This window comes from Coptis chinensis, chromosome 7, assembly GCF_015680905.1.
Source record: "Coptis chinensis isolate HL-2020 chromosome 7, ASM1568090v1, whole genome shotgun sequence".
In the NCBI taxonomy this organism is placed as follows: Eukaryota; Viridiplantae; Streptophyta; class Magnoliopsida; order Ranunculales; family Ranunculaceae; genus Coptis; species Coptis chinensis.
In genome coordinates, this window is record NC_141462.1 from 87192780 (window position 1) to 87215375 (window position 22596).

At 45.0% G+C, this 22596-nt stretch overlaps 3 protein-coding genes across 3 annotated transcripts; 1 reads left to right on the top strand and 2 right to left on the bottom strand.

Moving 5' to 3' along the window:
- Nucleotides 1-1808: 1808 nt before the first annotated feature.
- On the bottom strand, nucleotides 1809-3104 carry LOC147489657 (Glutaredoxin family protein). The gene has a single exon (XM_086569921.1). It carries the CDS (start codon nucleotides 2963-2965, stop codon nucleotides 2000-2002), a length of 966 nt encoding a protein of 321 aa, XP_086426047.1. The 5' UTR covers nucleotides 2966-3104; the 3' UTR covers nucleotides 1809-1999.
- Nucleotides 3105-3807: 703 nt separating this feature from the next.
- On the bottom strand, nucleotides 3808-6490 carry LOC147489658 (peptidyl-prolyl cis-trans isomerase CYP19-4-like). The gene is made up of 7 exons (XM_086569922.1): nucleotides 6334-6490; nucleotides 5960-6038; nucleotides 4857-4904; nucleotides 4720-4743; nucleotides 4438-4620; nucleotides 4223-4298; nucleotides 3808-4134 (listed from the first exon to the last, which is right to left on the bottom strand). Exons 1-7 carry the CDS (start codon nucleotides 6406-6408, stop codon nucleotides 3996-3998), a joined length of 624 nt encoding a protein of 207 aa, XP_086426048.1. The 5' UTR covers nucleotides 6409-6490; the 3' UTR covers nucleotides 3808-3995.
- Nucleotides 6491-6691: 201 nt separating this feature from the next.
- On the top strand, nucleotides 6692-21941 carry LOC147489659 (E3 ubiquitin-protein ligase APD2-like). The gene is given in 11 exon segments (XM_086571251.1): nucleotides 6692-6940; nucleotides 7021-7130; nucleotides 7246-7290; nucleotides 7292-7372; nucleotides 7459-7555; nucleotides 19844-19918; nucleotides 19992-20074; nucleotides 20243-20389; nucleotides 20964-21036; nucleotides 21124-21475; nucleotides 21599-21941. Coding segments are annotated over 11 exon segments (1356 nt in total). The 5' UTR covers nucleotides 6692-6723; the 3' UTR covers nucleotides 21675-21941.
- Nucleotides 21942-22596: the final 655 nt, after the last annotated feature.

Sequence of the window (22596 nt, forward strand, 5' to 3'; positions counted from 1 at the left end):
TTTATCATACTGTCTCTGTAGTTTTCGATAATACTCTTCCAATCGCATGCGAACTATATCTCTTTTTTCCTTAATGACATTCAACTCGATGGCTAATATTTTCTCATTTAGTCCCATTTCCACAGCCCTGGTTCTTGTCGTTTCTTCCCATCTCCTCTTCTCTCTTCTCCACCTGTCCTTACCTATATATGGCAGTTCTCGGCAGTTAGGTTACTGCGGATCTGATCCGTTGCATCATGTATCCTCTTCACTACGCAGCATACGGTCCACTTGCCACATAACCTCCCTCTCCATCTGGTTCGTCCATCTCTTCCCATTTCATGCTCCCCTCCTTTCCACCTGTCCTTATCTATATATGGCAGTTCTCGGCAATTAGGTTACTGCGGATCTGATCCGCTACATCATGTATCCTCTTCACTTCTCAGCATACCTCCCCCTTGCCACATGTAACATCCTACATCATGAATACGTCCACTACAGTTTGTATTGCGTAGTAATCCCCGGATAAGTAGTAGAGTTCAATCGAACAAAGCTAGCGACATGACTCCATATCATATTGCTACCAGCAAAGGCAGCAAGACTATCTAAAATTTTGTGATTGCTAAGTTCCGTAGCTGTTTCTTGGTTCGGGTCATACGAAAATACACATTTTCCATATTGCATAATAATTTCACCATTCTTTGAAACATACAAAAGCCTCGGAGGACTAAAAGCCGATTTCATAACAGTATCTTTCGTAGAAAACATTTTTGCCCACGAGTTTGTATCACCATAAGTCTTCATTACCCAAACTTCAAAACCACAATTTTGGCAAAGCGCACACAGTTTCCCTCCAAGCAGTCCTACAGTCAAGAAAGCCTCTTTACCCGCTTCATCAGGTCTAGAAAACTGTCGAAATGCTTTTCCCTCAACATCAAAAGCATGAACAATAACTTCTTGTGGTGATTGACCTTTAACGCTGACTCTAGAAATTGTAAAGGGTAGGTCCGAAATCGTTGTGAATGAAGCATCATTTAGAGAACAAATGTCGACTTTAGAACTGTAGGACAAAGACACCAATACATAGTCGTCTTCACTAGCAACATAACCAAAACCCAAAACACAATTATTACAACAGAAACCCCCTTTGCAAGTTCTACAAACTTGTATTCTCTTGTACTTGGATTCAACAAACAGACTCTGCTACGGTCACATATACAAACTAGTCCATTATAACAACCCACTATAAAAGGCAGTTGATCAAGTACAGGGTATTCTAAGAAATTCAAATTTTCAAGTGAATCATCCTCAAGGCAAGATATCTGCATCTTTATACCGGTTTCATGACATCTGTACTTTGGAGACAGTAATCCTGTTTTTCAACTGCTTTACTGAGGTGCATTTTGATGAAACTAGAATCGTAAGTTAGTTTCAACCATGTCTTGGAAATGCGTCTGCATCAAACAAGGGTTTTCACAGGGAGTCTTGTGAGAATATCCACAATCAGTTCCAAGGGAAGATAGTCTGTCATCTTCTTCTTTAATGTAGTTTAGGGTTTAGGGTTTAGGATTTTGCAAAAGGGAAGGGGGAGTGTTTCGTGCCAAACATTAAACAAAACACTTGAAACATGCGAAATTTTACAAATCAAGCAATGTATGTATTACCATTTTGCAAGTATTTGACAATTTGCAATTTCTCATGGATATCTTAAACATATCTTCAAAGTATATGCCGTGAACCAGCCGTCCCCTAGTTTTGAAAGTTCAAATTTGACCAAAAGCACTTACCAATTGCACAAACCAAGCAACACAAAACTCTAAACAAGAAAGTTGGAAGTTAAAAGTAACGGAGTTGCAAACTACCAAATTTTATCCAAGTATCCAGGTACATTGAGATAGATATATTACAAACAAGTAAACCTCACTCAACAAGTAAATTGAGATAGATTCATAGATTAACATATGTTAAACAACGCAAAAATAAAAGAAATAAAGAACGCTGACCAGATAAATTGTTTCAATCAGCAACAGATTGGGCAAAGAACCAGCCCATTCTCATTACACTGACTACACCTCATAACAACTCTCCTCCCTTTCATTCCTTCAAACACCTTACAACTTCCATTACATTGAAAACAAGGTAAAAAACCAACACCACCACAACCATCACAAACAACCCCAATTTTCGCTTTTGGTAAACCTTCAAGTAAATCACTCAAACAACCTTCTTCATGTATTCTCAACACTTCCTCTGCTCCACCTATATACCTTCCTTTAACAAACACCTTTGGTAGAATAACCATTGTCCCATTTTCTTTCCCTTTCATTAACTCCTTCAATTCTTCTCTATACCCATAATGCATTGAAACGTCTCTCTCATTCACCACTACCCCCATTCCTTCAGTCGCTGCTCTAACGGCATTACACGCCTCAAATGTCTTCCTTACACCTCTCAACGTCGTCGTGTAGATTACCACTTTGTTCTCTCCACCAGGTGGGCATTTTTTCTCGAAGTCATCAAGCGAGTATTTCACATAAGAAAGTCTTGGGGCAGTAAAACTAAACGGCTTTAGAACACTGGTTGCAAGTCGAATAGGCCTATTCGGGTCGCAATTCTCTTTACTATAACCAATGAAGTGCTTTGGAGACTTTGCGATACGAGAATCGAGCTCGGCCACAGTGTGAAGGAGAGATAAAGAGGTTTTGGAAAATGGGGATGGGCTAAATCGAGAGCTTTCGCAGTCTAAATCAGCCATGAGTTCCCATGAGTTGATAACTTCCGGGTCAGAACGGAGGGATTTGGGTTCAGGAAGAGGGCTTGGGAAGAGAGAAACTAGGCCAAATCTAGGTGGAGTTGGTGGGTCAATGGTTAAGAGACCATAGGTGGAAGAAGTGAGTGAAACGATGTGGTGACCGAGTCTTGAACCTCCGCCCAGTTGCGAGAAATCGTCGTCGTGGTCAAGAAGAGTTGATGATACACAGCCCATTTTGTTGTTGAGACTTGAGAGATAGTGAAGTGAAGCAAAGGTGAAGAGGTGAGTTGATAAAGAGGGGTGACCTTTTTTTTGGTTTGAAAATTTTCAAATTTGGATTCAGGCGTTCTAGGCGGAATATTTAAATGTTGGAGCTACAGAGGCTTGGAATACAAGTGTTTAATGAGCACAAATTTCGAATACTTGATGTTGATGCCGTGCAACAAGGCCAAACCTACTTTTACGTGCACTGTTTAATTAACCAAACGTCCAAAGAGTCAAAGACACCGAAGGGAACGTGAATAAGGTAAACTTAAGAGTAGAGCAACACCAATTTTGCTGGAAATCAACAAATCAAGTGGGCTTTGTATACTACGTCTAAGTAGTGCGCAAGAATAATTCGTAAGCAATGATTGGAATAGTTTCAGCTGAACTAGGTAGGAAGGATATGGGAATGGTCGGAAATTGTATTTAATAGAACAGAAAATATCACCCTATATCCTCACTAACCAGTAGAGACAGTGATACATATATCTCAGCTCCAATGTCATACATACTGATCAGTACCATTTGGGAACCTCGTGCGCTTTGAGAGCTGGATGGAAGAAGCCACACAGCACTATTTCAAACTTTTTGGAACCCAATCCACTCTTTGATGAATCGGGTGTTAACAGTTAGATACTGGGCTTTGCAACAAAAATTTTAATTTTATAGCGTGATCAGATACATTCCTTATGGACCTGTGCACTGACAGTAGGTAATTTGGTACTAAACCAAACCTCGCTCTTGCATGAACTCCCCAGCAATCAAGAATCCTCGAGCATGTATTTAAATAATTTAATTGAACAAAGACAGTGTAAGGGTCCAAAATCCAATATACGTTACTAAGTTCTTTGACAGGGGGGGGGCAGTTCTCCAAAGTTCTCATAATGTCCCTACTGCTAAGATAAACTTTACCTAACACGGTATCAGCAGCATAAAAACAAGGAAAAGAGAGGTCTGTTTATCATTTATAAAAGATGAAACATTCTGATGAAGAATGCAATTACAGAGGAAGTTCGCCACTGTCTGCAATCACAACTTTGGCTTTGGGTGTTCCATTTTGCTTCCCTTCAGCTTCAACCTTATAAACAACATCCATACCTGAAAGAACTTTGCCAAATACAACATGTTTGCCATCCAACCTGAAGCAGTGAGAAATTCAGAGCAACAAATTGATTAGGAACCTATAGGTTCAATAAATTTATATGGAATATGGAAGTGGGAGATTACCAGTTAGTAGTCACAGTTGTAATGAAGAACTGTGAACCATTGGTGTCTCGACCAGCATTAGCCATTGAAAGAAGTCCTGATCATGGCAGAAGAAACAACATAATTTTGATTGAACAAGTCTTAGAAAAAACACAACAAAAAATGGCAAAATAAAACAAAACAACTCATAGATGGGACAAGCAGAAATTTACATAGCACTGGGGTTAATATCTTACCAGGTCCAGTATGCTTTATTTTAAAGTTCTCATCAGCAAATTTCTCGCCATATATCGACTCACCACCCCTACCGTCTCCAAGTGTAAAATCACCTCCCTGAAGCATGAAACTAGGAATGATCCTATGAAATGTGCTCCCCTTGTAGTGGAGTGGCTTACCACTTTGCCCAATACCTTTCTCTCCTGCAAATTAAGGAAGTTGACAAATAATCATCACAACAAAGCTTAAGAGAGATGATTTAAACTGCAAAGCTGGAGAAGTGGGGGACCAAGAAAGAGTACCAGTACAGAGTGCACGGAAATTTTCTGCACAAGGTAAAAGAACATTTTAAAAATCATTCATATGTATGTTAAGTAGAAACAAAACCGACGGTGCTAACTTTCAATAAATGTAGAATACATGATATTAAATGGTGTACCTGCAGTTTTGGGTACAGTTTTCCCAAACAGACCCATGACAATACGACCTGCAAGAAAATAATATAAGACAAAGCAGAGTTGCAAAGCAATAGGTCACTCTCTATAACAAGAAGACAATATTTCACCTCAAGATAAGTAGCATGTGTCATTCCTTTAAGTGCAACAAATATAACAAATTGTCGATGAAGATTTGAATAAGGGCAAACCAGACCATTAAAAAGAGAGGGAAAAAGCTCTAAGAAAGTAAGTCAGAGATTTGGGGGAGAAAGCTGCAAATGTATGATTTTAACCTATCCTCTCTTGCAAACTTCGACATGCTGTTTACAACAATGATTGGTACAAGGAGAGGTAGAGGACATGCTTAATCCATGGATGTCTACTTGGCATCCCTGTACCAGGCTTCCTAGGAGAATTCAATAGCACAATCATTTGCACGACTCTCTAACACTAACGCTCCCAAACAATTTGTTAGTAGCACAAGCGACTGGTGACTTGTTTGTCTGATTGATAGCTAGTATCATTGCACCTTTTTACCGTGATGGAATGTGAAACTGATATAGTTTCCTCACAGTGCAACAATTGACAAGTAATGCGAGCTGGAATTCATTTGTGTAATGCATAAAGAAATCACTTTTCATCTATCAAAACAAATGTTTGCAAATAAAGAACACATTCATAAGGTAAACTTACTCACTACTTGTCCGTAATTCTATGCATATATTCTTTGGATAAATAATGTGTCTTACTCATAATAACTGAGAATGCTATGTAATACAATATTAACCACGAATCTCTGTTAAGTTGATGTCGTTTCTTTACTGTTACATCATATTATTATATCAATATTCATAAAAAAAACAATACTGCACACTACCGACTCTAAAATAAATCTCAAGCAAGTTATTGGCTTATTGCTCATACAAGTAAACATAACCTGATAACAATTGCATTGCCTCATTGAAAGGTTAAGATAATCAGAATGGTAAAAAAATTGCCCCAACAAAATGTGTGTACACTTATGCAATACAATCATTACTGAAGAATTCAACACCATGTAAAAATATATAACATTTCTAGACAATAGCACAGAGAATGAATATACCAGCAGGTTTTCCATCAATTTCTACATCAAAGTAAACTTTCTGAGTCACTTCCTTCAAATCCCCACCCGATTTCTTCGCCTACAAAACAAACAAACCAATTCACTTTTCAAATCATTTACAATCCCTAGACCTACAATGATCTACAAATTATATATATATGTGACGAGAGAGAGAAAGCGAGCTCGAAAAGGTAAAATAGACTCACCTGATCGAGCTCTCTTTCACTCTCGTTATCTACATCACTCATCCGATTCTGTTAAAATACATAAAAAAAAACCATCCGATCTTGATCCCTAGGGGCTTGATTACTAATTTTAAGTCCCTACAATTAATTAATTAATTAATGATCAATAAACAAAAAAAAAACATGTACCTGAATTAAAACAAGTGACCCGAACAAAAATAAAATCCACAAGGCCAAGACTGATAACATCTTTCTTGTCGCCATTATCACTCACTCTAATTTTTCCCAATTGCAAAATTATACACACCAGAAAATGTATAAATATAGATAGGGTCTGTTTACACCCGACCCGAATTGTTTTCGGCCCACGGACTTTTATCTTGCTGACTGGGCGTCTACTTTTGACTTTGACTAACCGTTTTAGAGTTGACTAATACCTAACGTTCCAACCATAAAGTGTTTGCATGTGCACGTACTCTTCTTACACCTACCTCGCTAACTGAGCATCTTCGTTTGGTTTGCATGTTCCTTATATTATAACTTTGTCTCTTCTTGATTTCTAGTACACTTGTTCACTGAATGGAAGAAGAACAAGTGACAGTTCACACTTCATTTATTTCTTCTTCTGAACCATCTACATCGTCTTTATTACTTGTTGAACAAGAAAATGAACAACACCAGCAGAGGAGCTTTTCTTATTTATCGGATGTAACAACTCCGTTTGTTATGACATCATCTGGAGTGAATCACAATGCTTGCTCTTGCATTGTCGTGCTTCTTACCTTTTGGTTCTTTGGTTTGTATACTTCTTATTAACTGTTCTGTAGTTTGAAACTTTTAACTTTTTGAACCAAGTTTTATTTTTTTTTGTTTCAGCAGCATCAACGACTATGATTCTGGGATTATATGGGGCTTCTAATTTAGAGTTGGGACCGAATTGTTCGCGTATCATAACTGCTAACACTTTTCTTGTAAAGGATATCAAGGTATGTATGTCGAGCAATTAATGCGCCGTTTCCTTTGTATTTACTTTATTAGCTAGCTTCTCATTGTTTACTCATTTGACGATGCCCTTGTTGGTGTTTGATGAATATGAACCAGGTGCAACTGATAAATGGGCCAAACTATGGTTTAACGTTGTATGGCTTTTCACAAACCCCCTCCTCTTGATGTTGAGACAACTTGGTTAAAAACTCATAATGTGTCATTATTGTCTCATTCCCACAAGGCATGTTTTCAAACTTTTGCTACTGTGTTGGTTTCATAGATTGTCTTGAAATTTAAGGTGTTCTACCATTTCGATTTTTGTTTCAGGAGTGGGTCTATTTTCTGAACAAAGGGTCTGAAATAGATATCACTTACAATGTGAAATCCCCACTGTCAGTTCCTATATCTCTCGTGATTGCGCAAGGTACATTCAACATCATAAGCTGAAAAACTCTAGTGGTTCTGTCTTTTCTCTTTATCATTTGTAGTTCGTATCATATATATGTGAGAAAAGAAGAATCATTTAGCTATTCTTCTTCGGCATGTAGTACTTTTTTTCTAGTTTATTTGCTCAAAATTTAAAAGATACCGCAATGAGAATGCCTCTAGTGAACAGAATTTACTTGTGTAGCATGTTTTTCTATTGCCCAAGTTGAGGTCTGCCAAATCCCTAACCTTCATACAAGAAGATAAATCACAAATATGGCACTTTATAAGGTTAATTAAGTTTGGGTGGTTTCAACATTAGATGACGGATTATCATTCAGCCAAACGGGCAAAGAATAATTAAGCCAAAATAGTGAGAATACCTAATTGTGACTAAAAACTCTTAAAGTAGGAAGCATGAAATTAACCCGGTGTTTGGCAAAGTACTACTACCCAATGGGTGAAAATATTTACACAATATCAATTTGAAAAGACACTACCCTAGCGGTGAATGTATTTGGAGCTTCTAAACTTTTCAATATTTAATCTGTTTGATTGGATAGAAACAAGCAATTCTTAGGAGTGGAGCGTGCCCTTGGGTACACTATCATTCCCAATACTGATATTCTAACTCTTTCCGGAACAAAATGGTAGGAGTTGAAATGTGCTTTGTCTAATGCCTTCTTTTTCCCCTTTTCTTTTTGGTCGGAGAGTCTTATTTTGTTTGGCTTAGTGATAAAAGCATAGTCTTTTGGTAGGTGCATGTCCCTAGTGCTTAGGCTGGGTTGTGCACGACCACACATCATCGTTGATAGGTTATGTATGAACCTAGAAGTTCCTCTCACTCCCAATGCGTGAACCTCTCTCTTTTCTTCCTCTCCAAATGTCTGCCTCTCCTTTTTCTCCTCCCTTCTTTTTCTTTATATCTCTTTTTTCCTCCTCTTTTGGGCCACACACTTGTCCCTTCATCCGACGATTCTACCTTCGTCGTACCTCAGCCACGTCCGCCCTTAGGGTTCCGCGGCAACGTTCCCCTGCTCCCACTCTTATCTGGTTACCCTGCCCTCGTTCTCTTTTAGACTTGGTCCACGGCTCTAATATGGGCCACTACAAATGCCCCTTCCGATGTGGCGGCCATATAATGGCGCGGGTCGAACGCCTCCCCTTCTCTTTCCGCTTCCACTATTCCATGTTTTTCTTGGGCGTGTGATGTGAGAGGCACTCATCCAGCGCATTCTTTTCCGGCGGCCTCTTGGTCCCGTCGCGGCTCACGATGTCATCATTTGGTGGTACCCGACCGATGCTTCCGTTTCCCCGCCCGGCTGAAGTTACGCTTTTACCCTTGGCCTATTTAAACCCCCCTTTCCGCTTCATCTTCCCTCACTTTCTTTCCTCTGGATTTTGCTCTTCTCTCTCCGGCCTCCATTTTTGCCATTCTTCAAGTCTTCATCGCCGGTGCAAGTTCTTTTCAGTGGTGGTTCCTCGGCATCTTCCCTCTCTCCTTTTCTTCACCGATAGATGCGTTTCCCTTAGCCTTCCGTTCTTTTTGTTGTCTTTGTTCTCCCATTATTGTTGTAAAAAATTTTTGATTCCTGGACTCCGTTCATCTTCTTTCCGATGTCGGGCCGCGGATCTATTGACTCTATCTCTTCTCGTTCAACGAGCACTCATTCGCCCACTCCTCCTGCTCCATCTGCCGGGCCCTCCACCTCCGGTCGTCCTTCTACCCTACCGCCGCCTCCCCCTAGATCTCGTAGACCTAACTTAGATGCCCTCCGGCGAACTACGGTGTTCCGGACGTCATCTTTGGAGCCGCGTGTCTTCCGTTACCCATTATCCACATCTAGTTCCCGCCGACCGGACTCGGCGGTCATTACCGTAGGTCAAATAGTTGCCGGTCTGCGGCTTCCCCCTACACTCTTGGATGTGGAAGTGCGTAATCACTTTAACATTCCCCCCAAGGCGGTATAGGGAACCGGAGGATAATGTATGCGCGAATTCCTACAACCGATCTCATAATCCTCAAATTACCCGGCCCGGCGTATACTCTCACTACTATCTCAAAACCGGCACCAAGGGCGTAAGCATAGGATACCGGTCCTTACTGCGTTAGATCCTAAAAGGCGATCTTTTCTCCTCAAGCTTACTACCTCCGGCAAGGTTTGGCACCACTACCGGCTCTATGTTTGGGCAACTTCTTCTCATCGGACATCCCATCTTCCCCGACTCTTAATCATCTCGCCTTCCGTCGTCGTGGTGAGTTCCGTGGTTCTTTCCTGTTATTCTCAATGTTTCCCCGGTTTTATTAACTTGCCTCTGTCTTTGTCTACGGGTTGGCGGCGGATTCCAAATCACATATTCTACGGCGGCGTCTCTTGCCCGATCTTTGACCAAATCCAGCGGTCTAGGCTGCGCTCAAACCGACTTGCTAGGTATTCACCCCACCATCTGCGACTCCCCTACTCCCCATTCCCGCTCTCAACAACTTCCAGCGGCTTTATCCGGACCATTTTTCCGCCCTCCTCCTCCTAAGGAACGAAAGCCCAGCGCCTCCCCTCCTTCAAGAAGCGTTCGTACCCGAGTTCTCACCAACCCCCGCCTCAGTCTTCCTCTCCTTCTTCCGGCTCCCGTCCCCTCGGATACCCATCTTTCCGCTACCTCCTTCCGCTCTATCTCCCGATTGGGGCGACCGATTACACCTCTCCCACTTCCCTACCGAGAACATGGATGTCCACAAGCGAAACTTTTGATAGTGACTCACGGGGAGGGGCGAGGTCATAGAGGTTCCCTCCAGCGAGGTCGCGGTGACCAGCGAGCGGCCGCCCCTAAAGAGGCCCAGCGGACCTCTGCTTTCTGCGAGCTGAACTCCCCGCGGCCCCGACCCGCCGGGGGATGTTGCCTCCATCCCATCCGTCCGAAACTCTGCAGCCCCTCCTCCCTCCTCCTCCCGCGGATAAAGCCCGCCTCTGCCCTGCCTCCTCGGATACCCGACCTCCACCATCTTTGTTGCGAAGAATTCCGACCCGTATTCAAGGTCGCGCCAACCGTCGGGTAAACCTTGACTCATACCGGATAGCGCCCGCGGTGGCCTCCTCCTTATTCTACGACTCTCATTTGCCCGAGACGCCGGCTTATCTTGGCGGAGGCGTTTGACTTCGCCAGGTACCTCACTTGTACCGCAGGGTGGGAAAGGGTGAGTCACATTATTCACCCTCCCGTTTTTTTTCTCTTTTTTTTTTTTTTTTTTTTTTAGCCCTTGCATCCCGGTCGGTTTGGACATATCCTTTATGATCCCGGTCTCCTCGGTAACCGGAACAAAGCCGGCTGCCTTGGAAAAGGAGTTGGGCCGGACCCGGGGGCTTAAGGGCAACCAATGCCGTGCTTCATTCGATTTGGAGGCCGCTGACCTAGCCAAACTTCAAGCTCAAGGCGAACTCTGGTTGCGGGCGTATCCACCAACGATTACATGGACCAAGTCAACGACCGTCGAGTCGGCGGCGGGAATCCCTTCTTCATCATCATCATCAGCTCAGCGTGGATTCTCATCTCCAGCGGCATCAAGAGACCACGGAAGCTCTCAAGCAAGAAGCACCAAGAGGCCCTCACCGCGGAGTCTCAAAAGAGCTTGGGCGACATGAATATTCTTGCGGATCGTTTCAAGCTTCGGCCCGACAAGAGGGTGGCCAAGAAACTCCAAAGCCATGGGCGGCTTACTCCAAAGGCCGTCTTCTCCCGAAACTCTTGGTACTCCCTTGGTGGCTCCACCGAGGCTCCCCAGGGATTCTTTCTTGGCTTTCGGGGCGGCGGCTTTACCAGCGAGCCTTCGAAGATCGGCTCCGCCCGATATGTCATAGAAATTTTGTATTTGTAATCTTGCATTTTTGTTCCCCTAACTTTCTTTGTGGGTCATACTCACTCTTTTCCGTTTGCTATCTTATTGTACTATTGCCTTGGGCTTTGCATGTTATTTTCTTGTCTCTTTATCAATTCTTTGCTACTTATCGATTCGATTCTCCACCCTTTTCTTCCTCTACCACTCTGCATCCTTTCCACGTTCTCTTCTTTCCTTGAACGACCATCGGGCTCACCAATCCGCTGCCACTTTCTCTCGCGGCCGCGATGTAAACAACTGGGGCTACTCTCTTTACCCTTTTGTCTCTTGCATCTCTACGATCCAGCGGAGGGCTCATCCCACTCCACGGACCTTTTTAGGATTTCAGGCTTCTTTGGGGCTCTCACATTGCCCCATGTATCCCTTGCATCTCTCGATCCAGCGGAGGGATCCTCCCACCCGAGGTCTCTCCCTTTTGGGCGCTCACGGCGCCCCATGCATTTCTCCGCGACTCTAATCCGGGGGGGCTCATCCCACTCCTCGGACTCTTTAGGACTCCAGATGCTGGGGCTCTCTCATTGCCCCATGTGTCACTTTCGCATCTCGATCCGAAGGGCTCCTCCCCACTCGAGATCTCTCCCCACACATTTCTCACAACTTCGATCCGGGGAGGGCTCATCCCGGCTCCACGGACCCTCTTGGACTCCAAATCTTTGGGGCTCTCTCATTGCCCCATGTGTCACTTCGCAATCCTCGATCCAGCGAAGGGCTCCTCCCCCCAGCGAGATCTCTCCCTTGCATTTCTCCACAACTTCGATCCGGGGAGGGCTCATCCCCGGCTCCGCGGACCCTCTTGGACTCCGGATCTTTGGGGCTCTCTCATTGCCCCATGTGTCACTCCATCTCGATCAGCGGAGGGCTCCTCCCACTCCAGAGATCTCTCCCTTGCATTTCTCCGCGACTTCGATCCGGGGAGGGCTCGACCCACTCCACGGACTCTTTAGGACTTCAGCTGCCGGGAATCTCTCATTGCCCCATGTGTCCCTCGCATCTCTGATCCGCGGAGGGCTCCTCCCATCCAGCGAGATCTCTCCCTTGCATTTCTCCCAACTCTGATCCGGGTAGGGCTCATCCCGCTCCACGGACCCTCTTGGACTCCAGATGCTGGGGCTCTCTCATTGCCCCATGTGTCACTCGCATCTTTGATCCGCGGAGGGCTCCTCCCACTCCGCGAGATCTCTCCCTTGCATTTCTCACAACTCTGATCCGGGGAGGGCTCGACCCACTCCACGGACTCTTTAGGACTTCAGCTGCCGGGGATCTCTCATTGCCCCATGTGTCCCTCGCATCTCTGATCCGCGGAGGGCTCCTCCCACTCCGCGAGATCTCTCCCTTGCATTTCTCCCAACTCTGATCCGGGGAGGGCTCATCCCGCTCCACGGACCCTCTTGGACTCCAGATGCTGGGGCTCTCTCATTGCCCCATGTGTCACTCGCATCTCCCGATCCATGAAGGGCTCCTCCCACCAGCGAGATCTCTCCTGCATTTCTCCTCCAACTTCGATCCGGGGAGGGCTCATCCCACTCCACGGGACTCTTTAAGACTTCGGCTGCCGGGGATCTCTCATTTGCCCCATGTGTCCCTCGCATCTCTGATCCGCGGAGGGCTCCTCCCACTCCGCGAGATCTCTCTCTTGCATTTCTCACAACTCTGATCCGGGGAGGGCTCATCCCGGCTCCACGGACCCTTTTAGGACCTCGGCTGTTGGAGGTTCTCTCATTGCCCCACGTATCTAGTTTACATTTTGCTTTTAACGGTAAGCATAACAAAGCGTCTTTCCATTCACAAAAGTCTTTGTGGTCTTATACATTTACATCTGACTTTAGTCCCTTTGTCGGGACTTCATTACCTTACATGGCACTACATTACATTCGGTTATAGAATTTTTTTGCATCCTTATATTCCATGGTTTCTCAATCCGCTTGCCCTCGGCTGATGCGTAGCTTGTATGTATGTGCGCCTCCCACTTCCACCACGGTATATGGCCCCTCCCAATTTGGGCCAAGCTTCCCGATCCTTTTCCTCTTTTGTCTTGGCGTCCACTCTGCGTAATACCAACTCTCCCTACCGGAAGCGGCGGGGGCTGACCCTCTTGTTGTCTTGTCTGCAAACCTCTGTGATACTCCTCTAGCGGATCGCGAGCCGTGTCCCTTGTCGTCCGCCCGGTTCAAGTCTCCCGCCAATATCGCCCGGTTTGTCCCTCTCCACGCTCACGGTCCTCCCGGTGGCTGCGACCATTCTAAAGGGTATGACCGCCTCGGCGCCGTATGCTAAGGCAAAGCGGGGTCTCCTTTTAAGTCTTCCCGCGGGGTGGTCCGGGTATGCCCGGAGCACATGGTTCAACTTCGTCGACCCCCACGCCCTTTTTTGTCTTCTAGCTTCCTTTTCAGTTGTTCATTATTGTTTTGTTGGAAGATTCCGGCTTGTCCATTGCCCTCCGAGTTGTAGGGGCGAGAACCCTTGCTTCACCTTTTATACCCGCTTTAGGAGCGGCCACCTTGGCTCCGTGAATCGTGTTCCGTTATGCTGCGATGATGGCATCACGGCAATCCAAACCGACATATGATATTCTCCCATAGAAACTTAATTACTTGTGCTTCCTTGACCTGCTTGTAAAGGGACGCCTCTATCCATTTAAGTAAAGTAGTGCGTGGCGCCCGGCATGTTCCTCCTCTTGCCCGTCCCATGGGCGGCGGCCCCTATATCCATAGCCCACATAGCAAATGGCCCGCAGTTGGAGACATTGTGTAGGGGTTCAAGGAGCCGAATATGAGCTGTGAAAACTTCCGACACTTATCGCGTTTCTTGGCGAACTCCACCGTCTCTCTCTTCATGTGGGGCCAAAATAACCACAATGTTAAAAGCCCGGTCTTGTTGTTTCTTCCCCGCGGAATGACTTCCACAATCTCCTTCATGCAATTCCGCCAACACTTCTAAAACCAATCGAGGTCCGGGCACCTCGACAAAGGTCCATTGAAGTTTTTCTTGTATAACTTCGCCCCCGCCACCGACACATATCTCTGCGATATGCGTTTCCCGATCTTCTCTTTTCTCTTTTGTCCGTCACCTCCCTTCCTTCGGGAATTCGATGGGATTTATCCGGCATCCTTCGTTTTCCCCGATCGGCATACCTCTTCCGGGCTCCCTCCGTGCTAGGCCTCTCCGGCCGTCTCACGCTTATAATCCTTTCCTCGGACCGGGCATGGCTGCCGATATGTGCGCTTAGAACATCCGGCGTGCCTATTCTCGCCACGACCCGATGTACAAAGCTGGACTTTCTCGAACTTCGATGGATCTCTTGTGTAACACTTCCGGATACTTCGCCATCCTTGGGCATCGGGCGTGAACCCCCATTAGCGACATACTACCAGATTCGAGTCTGAGTACACAATTAGCTCTTTCACCCCAAATCCCGGCCATTCTCATCCCCGCTATCATCGCCTCATACTCTGCTTCATTCTTTGGTTGCCGCGAAGCCTAACTTCATAGTCGGTTCTATTACATTTGTTTTGAGGGTGACCAACCGACCCTATTCCATTGCAAGTATCGGTGGGTGACCCATCCACAAACACCCTCCATCCGTTTCTTTTGTCCCAGGATCTAGAAATTCGGTCTCCACCTCTTTCTCACGGTTCCATCACCATCTCCTCTCCCCCCCGTGGGATCTCGGCCGGGGAACTTCGGCCGGGAACTCCGCCCGCACATGCCTTCTCTGCGGTCCTTACGTCTTCAGATCTCATAAAGCACTAAGCATCACCGCCACTTCAACATTCTTCGACCTTTACGTCGCTTAGCGCTTTGTTTGAGGCAAGTTTGTGACCACTACAACCGAATGGGACTCGAAGTAGGGTTTCAGTTTCAGCGACGAGAAAACCAACGCCAAGGCATACCTCTCCACCCTGCTATACCGCGTCTCTGCGTCCAGTAATGTCTTGCTCTGGAAGTACACCGGCTTCTCCACCACCTATCTGAGGACGGACCAACACCGAACTTCAGCTGCGTGCTTCGGTGGCACCCAAGTACAAGTCTGACTTCTCCCCTCTTTGGCCGAGACAGTAAAGGAGCCTTGCCCAAATACCCCTTCAACTCTTGGAATGCCTCCTCGCACTCTGCTGTCCATAAGAAATCCGGAGTCTTCCTCAACAGCCGATACAGCGGCCTGCACTTGTCAGAGGACTTGGCAATGAACCTATTCAACGCCGCCACCCTTCCTGCTAGCCGCTGTACTTCCTTAACATTCTGCGGGGAAGGCATTTCTATCAGCGATCTTATCTGCTCCGGGTTGGCCTCTATTCCCCGGTGAGTCACGATGTACCCCAGGAACTTTCCGTGGTCACTCGAAGGTGCACTTCTCGGGATTCAACTTCAAATTATACCTCCGCAGTATCCCAAACGTTTCCCGCAAGCCCTCCAAATGCTCCTCCTCGGACATGCTCTTTTCCACCATATCGTCTATGTATACTTCAATTCCCCTCCGAATCTTGCTTTCAAACATTTTCTCCCCCAACCTTTGGAAAGTGGCTCCCGCATTCTTCAGCCCAAATGGCATCCTTGTATAACGATGCGTTCCGCCTTCTACCACAAATCTTTGTTTTCTCGATCCGGCCCATACATGCGCCCTTGATTGTATCCCATAGATCGTCCATGAATGAGAATATTTTGTACCCATTTGTTCTATCAACCAGTTCATCTACCCGCGGCATGGGGTAGCTATCCTTCGGACACTCTTTGTTTACATCCGTGAAATCAACGCACATCCGGACCTTGCCATTCTTTTTTGGTACCGCGACTACATTGGACAACCACTCAGTGAACTCAGTTTCCCGTATTATGCCCGCTCCCTTCAGTCGTGTCACTTCCTCGCGTATGCCCTCCGCATACTTGGGTCTGATGCTCCGCATCCTCTGCCTCACCGGCTTAGCATCTTCCTTCATGTGCAACCGGTGGCATGCAAATTCTGGATCCAACCCAGTTACGTCCTCCACCGTCCAAGCAAACACATCCCTTTGTTTCCGACAAAGAACCGTACCGGTCTCTTCCAACACTCGACAGGCCGGATCCTATCGAGATAAATCTCTTTCCTCCCCCGTCCCCTATGTTAACCACTTCAATTTAAGTCCTAACGTCTTTGGGCCCTCCGGTTCCCTCTTTACTTTCAGCGGGGGCACCACGTAATTGCTATGCCCGCCTTTTCACGGGGTGGGGACTTTCTTCCTCTTCCGTCCGTGGACCAACCGCTTCAGCGTGCTCCCTATGGCTGTTTTGGCCGCGTTACTTGGTCTCCAGCGGACCTCGTGTATGCCCGTCGAGGGTTGGGAACCGTATCACCACGGTAGTAAGTAGGCCAGGGGCGGCCTTCATCTCATGGATCCACCGCCCTCCCAAAATGGCGTTATCGCGTGAGGTGGAATCTACCACCATGAATCGGGCGAACAACGCCACCGATCCCGTAGTTCTGCCGCAACAAGACTTCCCCGAGGCTCGGTCATGCTACCATTGAACCCGCACAAATTAGATGCTTGGTCTCAAACCGCCGGGTTCATTCCCATTTCTTCGAGCTCCTTTGAACAACGGGTCCACCGCGCTACCACAATCAACCAATACTCTCTTCACCATATAATTGCCCATCGCTATCTTGTGATAACCAACGATCCTCATGGGGAGTCTCCCATCCGCAAGTCCGCTTCTTCAAAAGCGATCGATCCTTGTCCTCGGTTAACCCTATCCCGTATGGCGGTACCCCATTCCTATCGGTGATCTGGCGGATGCTTGCCGCCCCCTCCTCACCTATCCTCCCTGTGTGCATTATGACTCAACACCTCCCCCACTAAAATAACATGTATAGTCCCGAATATCTCATCCTGCGGCCCACGATTCTCATTCCGCACCTCCCTCCACGAACTCCCTCATCTCGCCCCTTTCCACCAATCTCACGTACCATCCACTTCGGCCATATAACGGTCATCCGTCTCATGATTCCGCATCGGTGATATGCCGCGAGAACGGTCTATCCGGAAGCTCTATTGGGTTGTTCCAGCGGTCCTTCGTACCCTCAAAAATGTTTGATCAACGGCAATATTTCGGCTCAATGGTCTATTCAAATGGCGTTACCTCCATTTCCTGTATGGCTTCCTTTCTCTATTCTCTCGGCGAATCCCTTCCCTTTGCTCTCTCCACCGCTTGGGGCTTTACAGCGGTTCCTGCTTTCTTCCCCTATCAGCGGCACCCTCCGCTTCGGCGGGCTCCTGTCTTTCTCTGGACAACCGCGACTTTCCACGACCTTTTCGATTCCCCGGCAAGGTGTCCTCATATCGATGTATTTCTCCACCCGGATAGAGCTCATGCAAAGTCGCGATCTCATTCTTCGCGACCGATTGATGCACTCCGTTCACGGTCGCAAACCTCGCTTTCGAATCACGATAACAGCGATTCTTTTCGTCCGTTCTCGACCTTCAGAGTCTCCGACCTTGAACCGACATAAATACTCCCTCACCTTTCTCTCCACGACCTTTGTCTCATTGAACAACGCCTGCGATGTCAACCGCTCGTTTCTTACGGTGGATGAAATGGTCTATAAACGCTTGTTCCAACTCTTGAAAATTCCTTATGCTCCCTCCCGGCAATCGATAGTACCAATCGGGCGCCCCTCCTTCAAACCGGGGAACATCATGCACCGCAGCCCATCATACCTCGACTCTTGCCATAGCGGCATTTGTTGCTGAAGTGGAGGATGTGATCTGGCCGGGTCACCTTTCCCGTCATTCCTCGAATCTAGGTTGGTTAAAACGGCGGAACCTCCGGGACCCAATCCCTTCCGCCCGATGGGTTGCGGTTTAGCCCGACCACCACCGACTTCGCCCGCTCCGCCCGACTCTTCACCTTATTTGGTTCACTTCTCTATCTCGTCTATCATCTCTTTGCACCCTTTCGATTGTCAAAACTACCAGCTGGGTTTTCAACGAGGTTTGGGTCTTCTCCTTCCTCTTCCGAGCCGTCCTTGACTCTCCTTTGTACCTTCCTCCTCTCTTTCCCTTTCTCTCCTTAACCGCCCGTTCTCCTCTCTCAACCGTCCGATCTCTTCCCTCATAAGCCGCAGCTCCTCGGTCTCCGTCTCTTCTCTTCTATCCCTTTCCTCGTCAATCTCCGTTTCCGGCGTTGTTTCCTGTCCCGCTACTTTCTTTGTCTTGCCTACTCGTTTCTTGGGTGCCATATCTTCTTTGCTTTTCTTTCTGTTCCCCACAGACGGCGCCAAATGTATGAACCTAGAAGTTCCTCTCACTCCCAATGCGTGAACCTCTCTCTTTTCTTCCTCTCCAAATGTCTGCCTCTCCTTTTTTCCTCCCTTCTTTTTCTTTATATCTCTTTTTTTCCTCCTCTTTTGGGCCACACACTTGTCCCTTCATCCGACGATTCTACCCGTCGCTGCCCTCAAACCACGTCCGCCCTTAGGGTTCCGCGGCAACGTTCCCCTGCTCCCACTCTTATCTGGTTACCCTGCCCTCGTTCTCTTTTAGACTTGGTCCACGGCTCTAATATGGGCCACTACAGGTTACTTCAAACATCTTCTCCTAAATATTCTTTCCCATTAAAATATTTAAAATAAGATGAGATCAGAGTTGCCAGATGAATAACAGGTTATTGCTGATGTCTAATTACATCCTGAAATTAATTTAATTTTCTTAACAGTTTGCTCGGATACTATAACCTTTGTACATAGCCATAGACGGTTGTATAATTACTCTGTTTGTGTTCAGAACTTCCACTGTCAAACGCAAATATTTGCATAAATGTCAAGGCATAGTATATTTATCCTAAGCTAAGACATTGGTTGAGGATTCTTGCTTTTTCATAAAAAGTATAATTCTATTTTAAATAGCGAATACTCTCTCAATTATTCGTGTAACTGAAATGAATAGGGTTCCATACCCGATTCTAGTGACCAATATTGTCCCAAAAACAAACAAATTATATCCTGTTCTTCGACAAGATAATCGTTGAAACGCTGACTTATCATTACGAATTCGCAACTGTCAGGGAATAAGACATTCATGACTTGAAGATTCATATATCTAGAAGTGAGCTGAACTACAGAAAAGCACCATTTAGATGCTTTAACCTTTACTTCTCATGTAAAGAAGTGTCATTTTAGGCTTTGAAGCATACATTCCTAGCAAGCAGAGTCAAAATTTTGTTTGCTGTTATTACTGTATCACTTGCTTTCTTTGCCCTAATCCCCTTTTTAGGCTGTTTCTGATTGTAGTACTGTAGTGAGAAGTATTAATGATCTATTACTAGTTTGGACATTCTGTAACTTTATGCCTAAGTAGGGAAGTATAGAGTATTTCAATATAATTAGTCTCTTTGCTTTCTTAAATTTGAATTCATTATCTGCAGGCAAAGAAAGTATTATTGAATGGATTCAAAACCCATCATATCCTAATCTTACATTATCATGGAGTATCATTCATGGTAAGGAATTTGAATTTTTTTTTTTTATTGAGGCGCATGCCAATGCTGTGATAAAGAGAGAATAATTTGGCAGGAAGTGGTACGATCCAACAGAAAATTTCCAAATCTTCTGACTACTATATTGCTGTGGGTAACTTAAATACCGAAGAGGTGGAGGTAAGTGCAAATTCTTGATTGCCTGAATAGCCTATGTGTTCGTAGTGTTAGTTTATAAACATGCTAATTGTGTTTCTTGTGTGATCGGCTTCCTCTTGATTTTTCATGCAAACATATTTGGTTGGATTACCTTGAGCGTGCACTGATGCTAGTGTGTAATGTTAACAGGTGCAGTTGAATCTGAGAATACGAGCACTGCTGTATAATACAAGTGAGGCATATTGCAAATGTTCCCTGGCACACGGTGTATGTGATTTCAAGCTTTTTTTTCTGGAAGAAAGTACTGCTGTTTTAACCTCTCCTGGTTCTGAAAAGGTGAATCTTTTATGGATGTCAGATTGTCATGTATCATGTCTTATTCTAAATTTCTCCATGAATAGTTCTGAACAAATTCATTGATTATACAGGTGATAATAAGGTTTTTAAATTATATATTCCGTTGCTTCTGTTTCTCAGTTGGTCGGAATGTTAAGCCCAATACAAAGGTCACTTTTGTTTTTCCCGATTATCCGATTTGTCTGGCCAACAATGTTATAACGTTTGGTGGAGAGTTTTTTCTTCATCTCCTACTTGGCCAAAGTGGGGATATAAAGACTCAAACCAATCACATTGATTAAATTAAGGGGGAAAAGTATGGATGAGAAACTGATGCTTCTTTTTTAAGTGTATATTGTTCCTCCTGACGGCCATTCATGTTGGTTGGGATCCTTAAACTGCCTGCCTTATGGCGAAGAGACCCTTCTGGATTATTCACACACTGTTGGATGTAATATCTTTTCGCTCTCCAAAATAGGAAGGGTAGCTTTTTCCTTTTTATTCTAATGACCTGTATATCTAATAAATGCTTCTTTCTCACATATTAACTTGTGCTTTATTTGGTGCCTTTCAGAGTAGAATTAGTGATGATTGGTACGTCAAACTGTCATATGAGCCGAGGTGGCTTTCTTATGTTGCTGGCTCAGGTCTTCTATATCTTCCTTCATTTTCAGTGTTTCCAATATCAGACTTTTCTATATCACCCTCACGTACGTTTACTCTATCGTGTTTAGGTACAATTACAATACTTATTTTGTTGGCATCAAAACTCTGTACCAAATACCAACCGACCAATCAAGACAGAGCTGGATCTCAAGCAGGCGAAGCAGGTTCTGAGAGAACACCGTTGCTTGCGCACAAAGACGACGATGTCTCAAGTTGGGGCTCCTCTTATGAGTCTGTCCCACATGATGATCAGGAGGATGTTCAAGCCTTACTTGCTGTTGAGTCCCCGGAAACAAAATCACTCAAGGACGGGGACAACAACCATCCTCGCCGTCTTTGTGTAATATGCTTTGATGCTCAAAGGGACTGCTTTTTCCTTCCATGTGGACATTGTGCGGCATGTTTTACCTGTGGAACAAGGTGAGTATGACATAGTCTTTTGCATTTCAACATCTTTCCCTATTCCTCTCTCTGTATTAAACGGGAGGAAACAGTAAGTATATAAGATCTGCTACATCTAATTCAAATAATTTCATTTCGCAGGATTGTAGATGAGGCTGGGACTTGTCCAATCTGTCGTAGGAAAACAAAGAAAGTCAAGAAGATATTTACCGTTTGAGCTGGGTATTTCCTCGGTAGATTAGTTAGTTGTATACTGGTCCATGGACTAACTCATGTCTTTGCTCCTGGAAGCTAGCTCTACTTAATGTATGTGCCACTTCAAAGACATGCAGTTGACGAACATCTATAATGAATGTTTTGACAGACCTCTATAATGATGGGAGAACTATTCTGAAGCGATCCTTCAAACTCAACCATTTGAACTTCTACCTTAATTTGTTATACGTTTTGACATCATATGACATTATTGTCATCATTCTGATTCCCTATTTCTCTAAAAAAATTGTGTACTTTTCTGTTAGCAAAGCAAGAATAATGAGTCTAGATGGTCGAAATCTGGAAGAAATCTACATGTATTGCCTGCTAAAGTCCCAACTGACAAGTGTTTTTCTTCTAAATGAAAAAATTATAAATTAAAAGTTTCAGGTCTAGGCATTTTAAAAAAGTAATGTCATACTCTGACGAAATGCTTCTTGTTCACAGAAGACGAAAAAGGAATATGGAATCAAAATATGGTTATTTTGTGTAACAGACGTTTGAGACAAGTGGATGTTCGTAATTCACATTTTATGTGTTGGGGCTATCAGTCTATGTAATTAATTAGTTCCTGAAAATTCATGCACTCGTACTGCTCAGAAAATGTGAAACACATCAACCAGTTACATTCTAAGATGCCACATTTTAGCCGTTTCAGATATCTCACTGCTCACTTTCTTAGTTCTATATGCATGTACTTTGTGAATGTAGCTTAACTTGTTTTCTGTGGTCTGAAAAAGCAATGAAAGCCACAACACAAGCTGCACCTAGACCTTGGTGCACCAAATTCGTGCTGGGACTCGAGAGTTGCTAGAAAACCCAACTAATAAATAAGATACAAAATTTTGACCATTACTATTAGATGTTCTACATCGTGAATTACA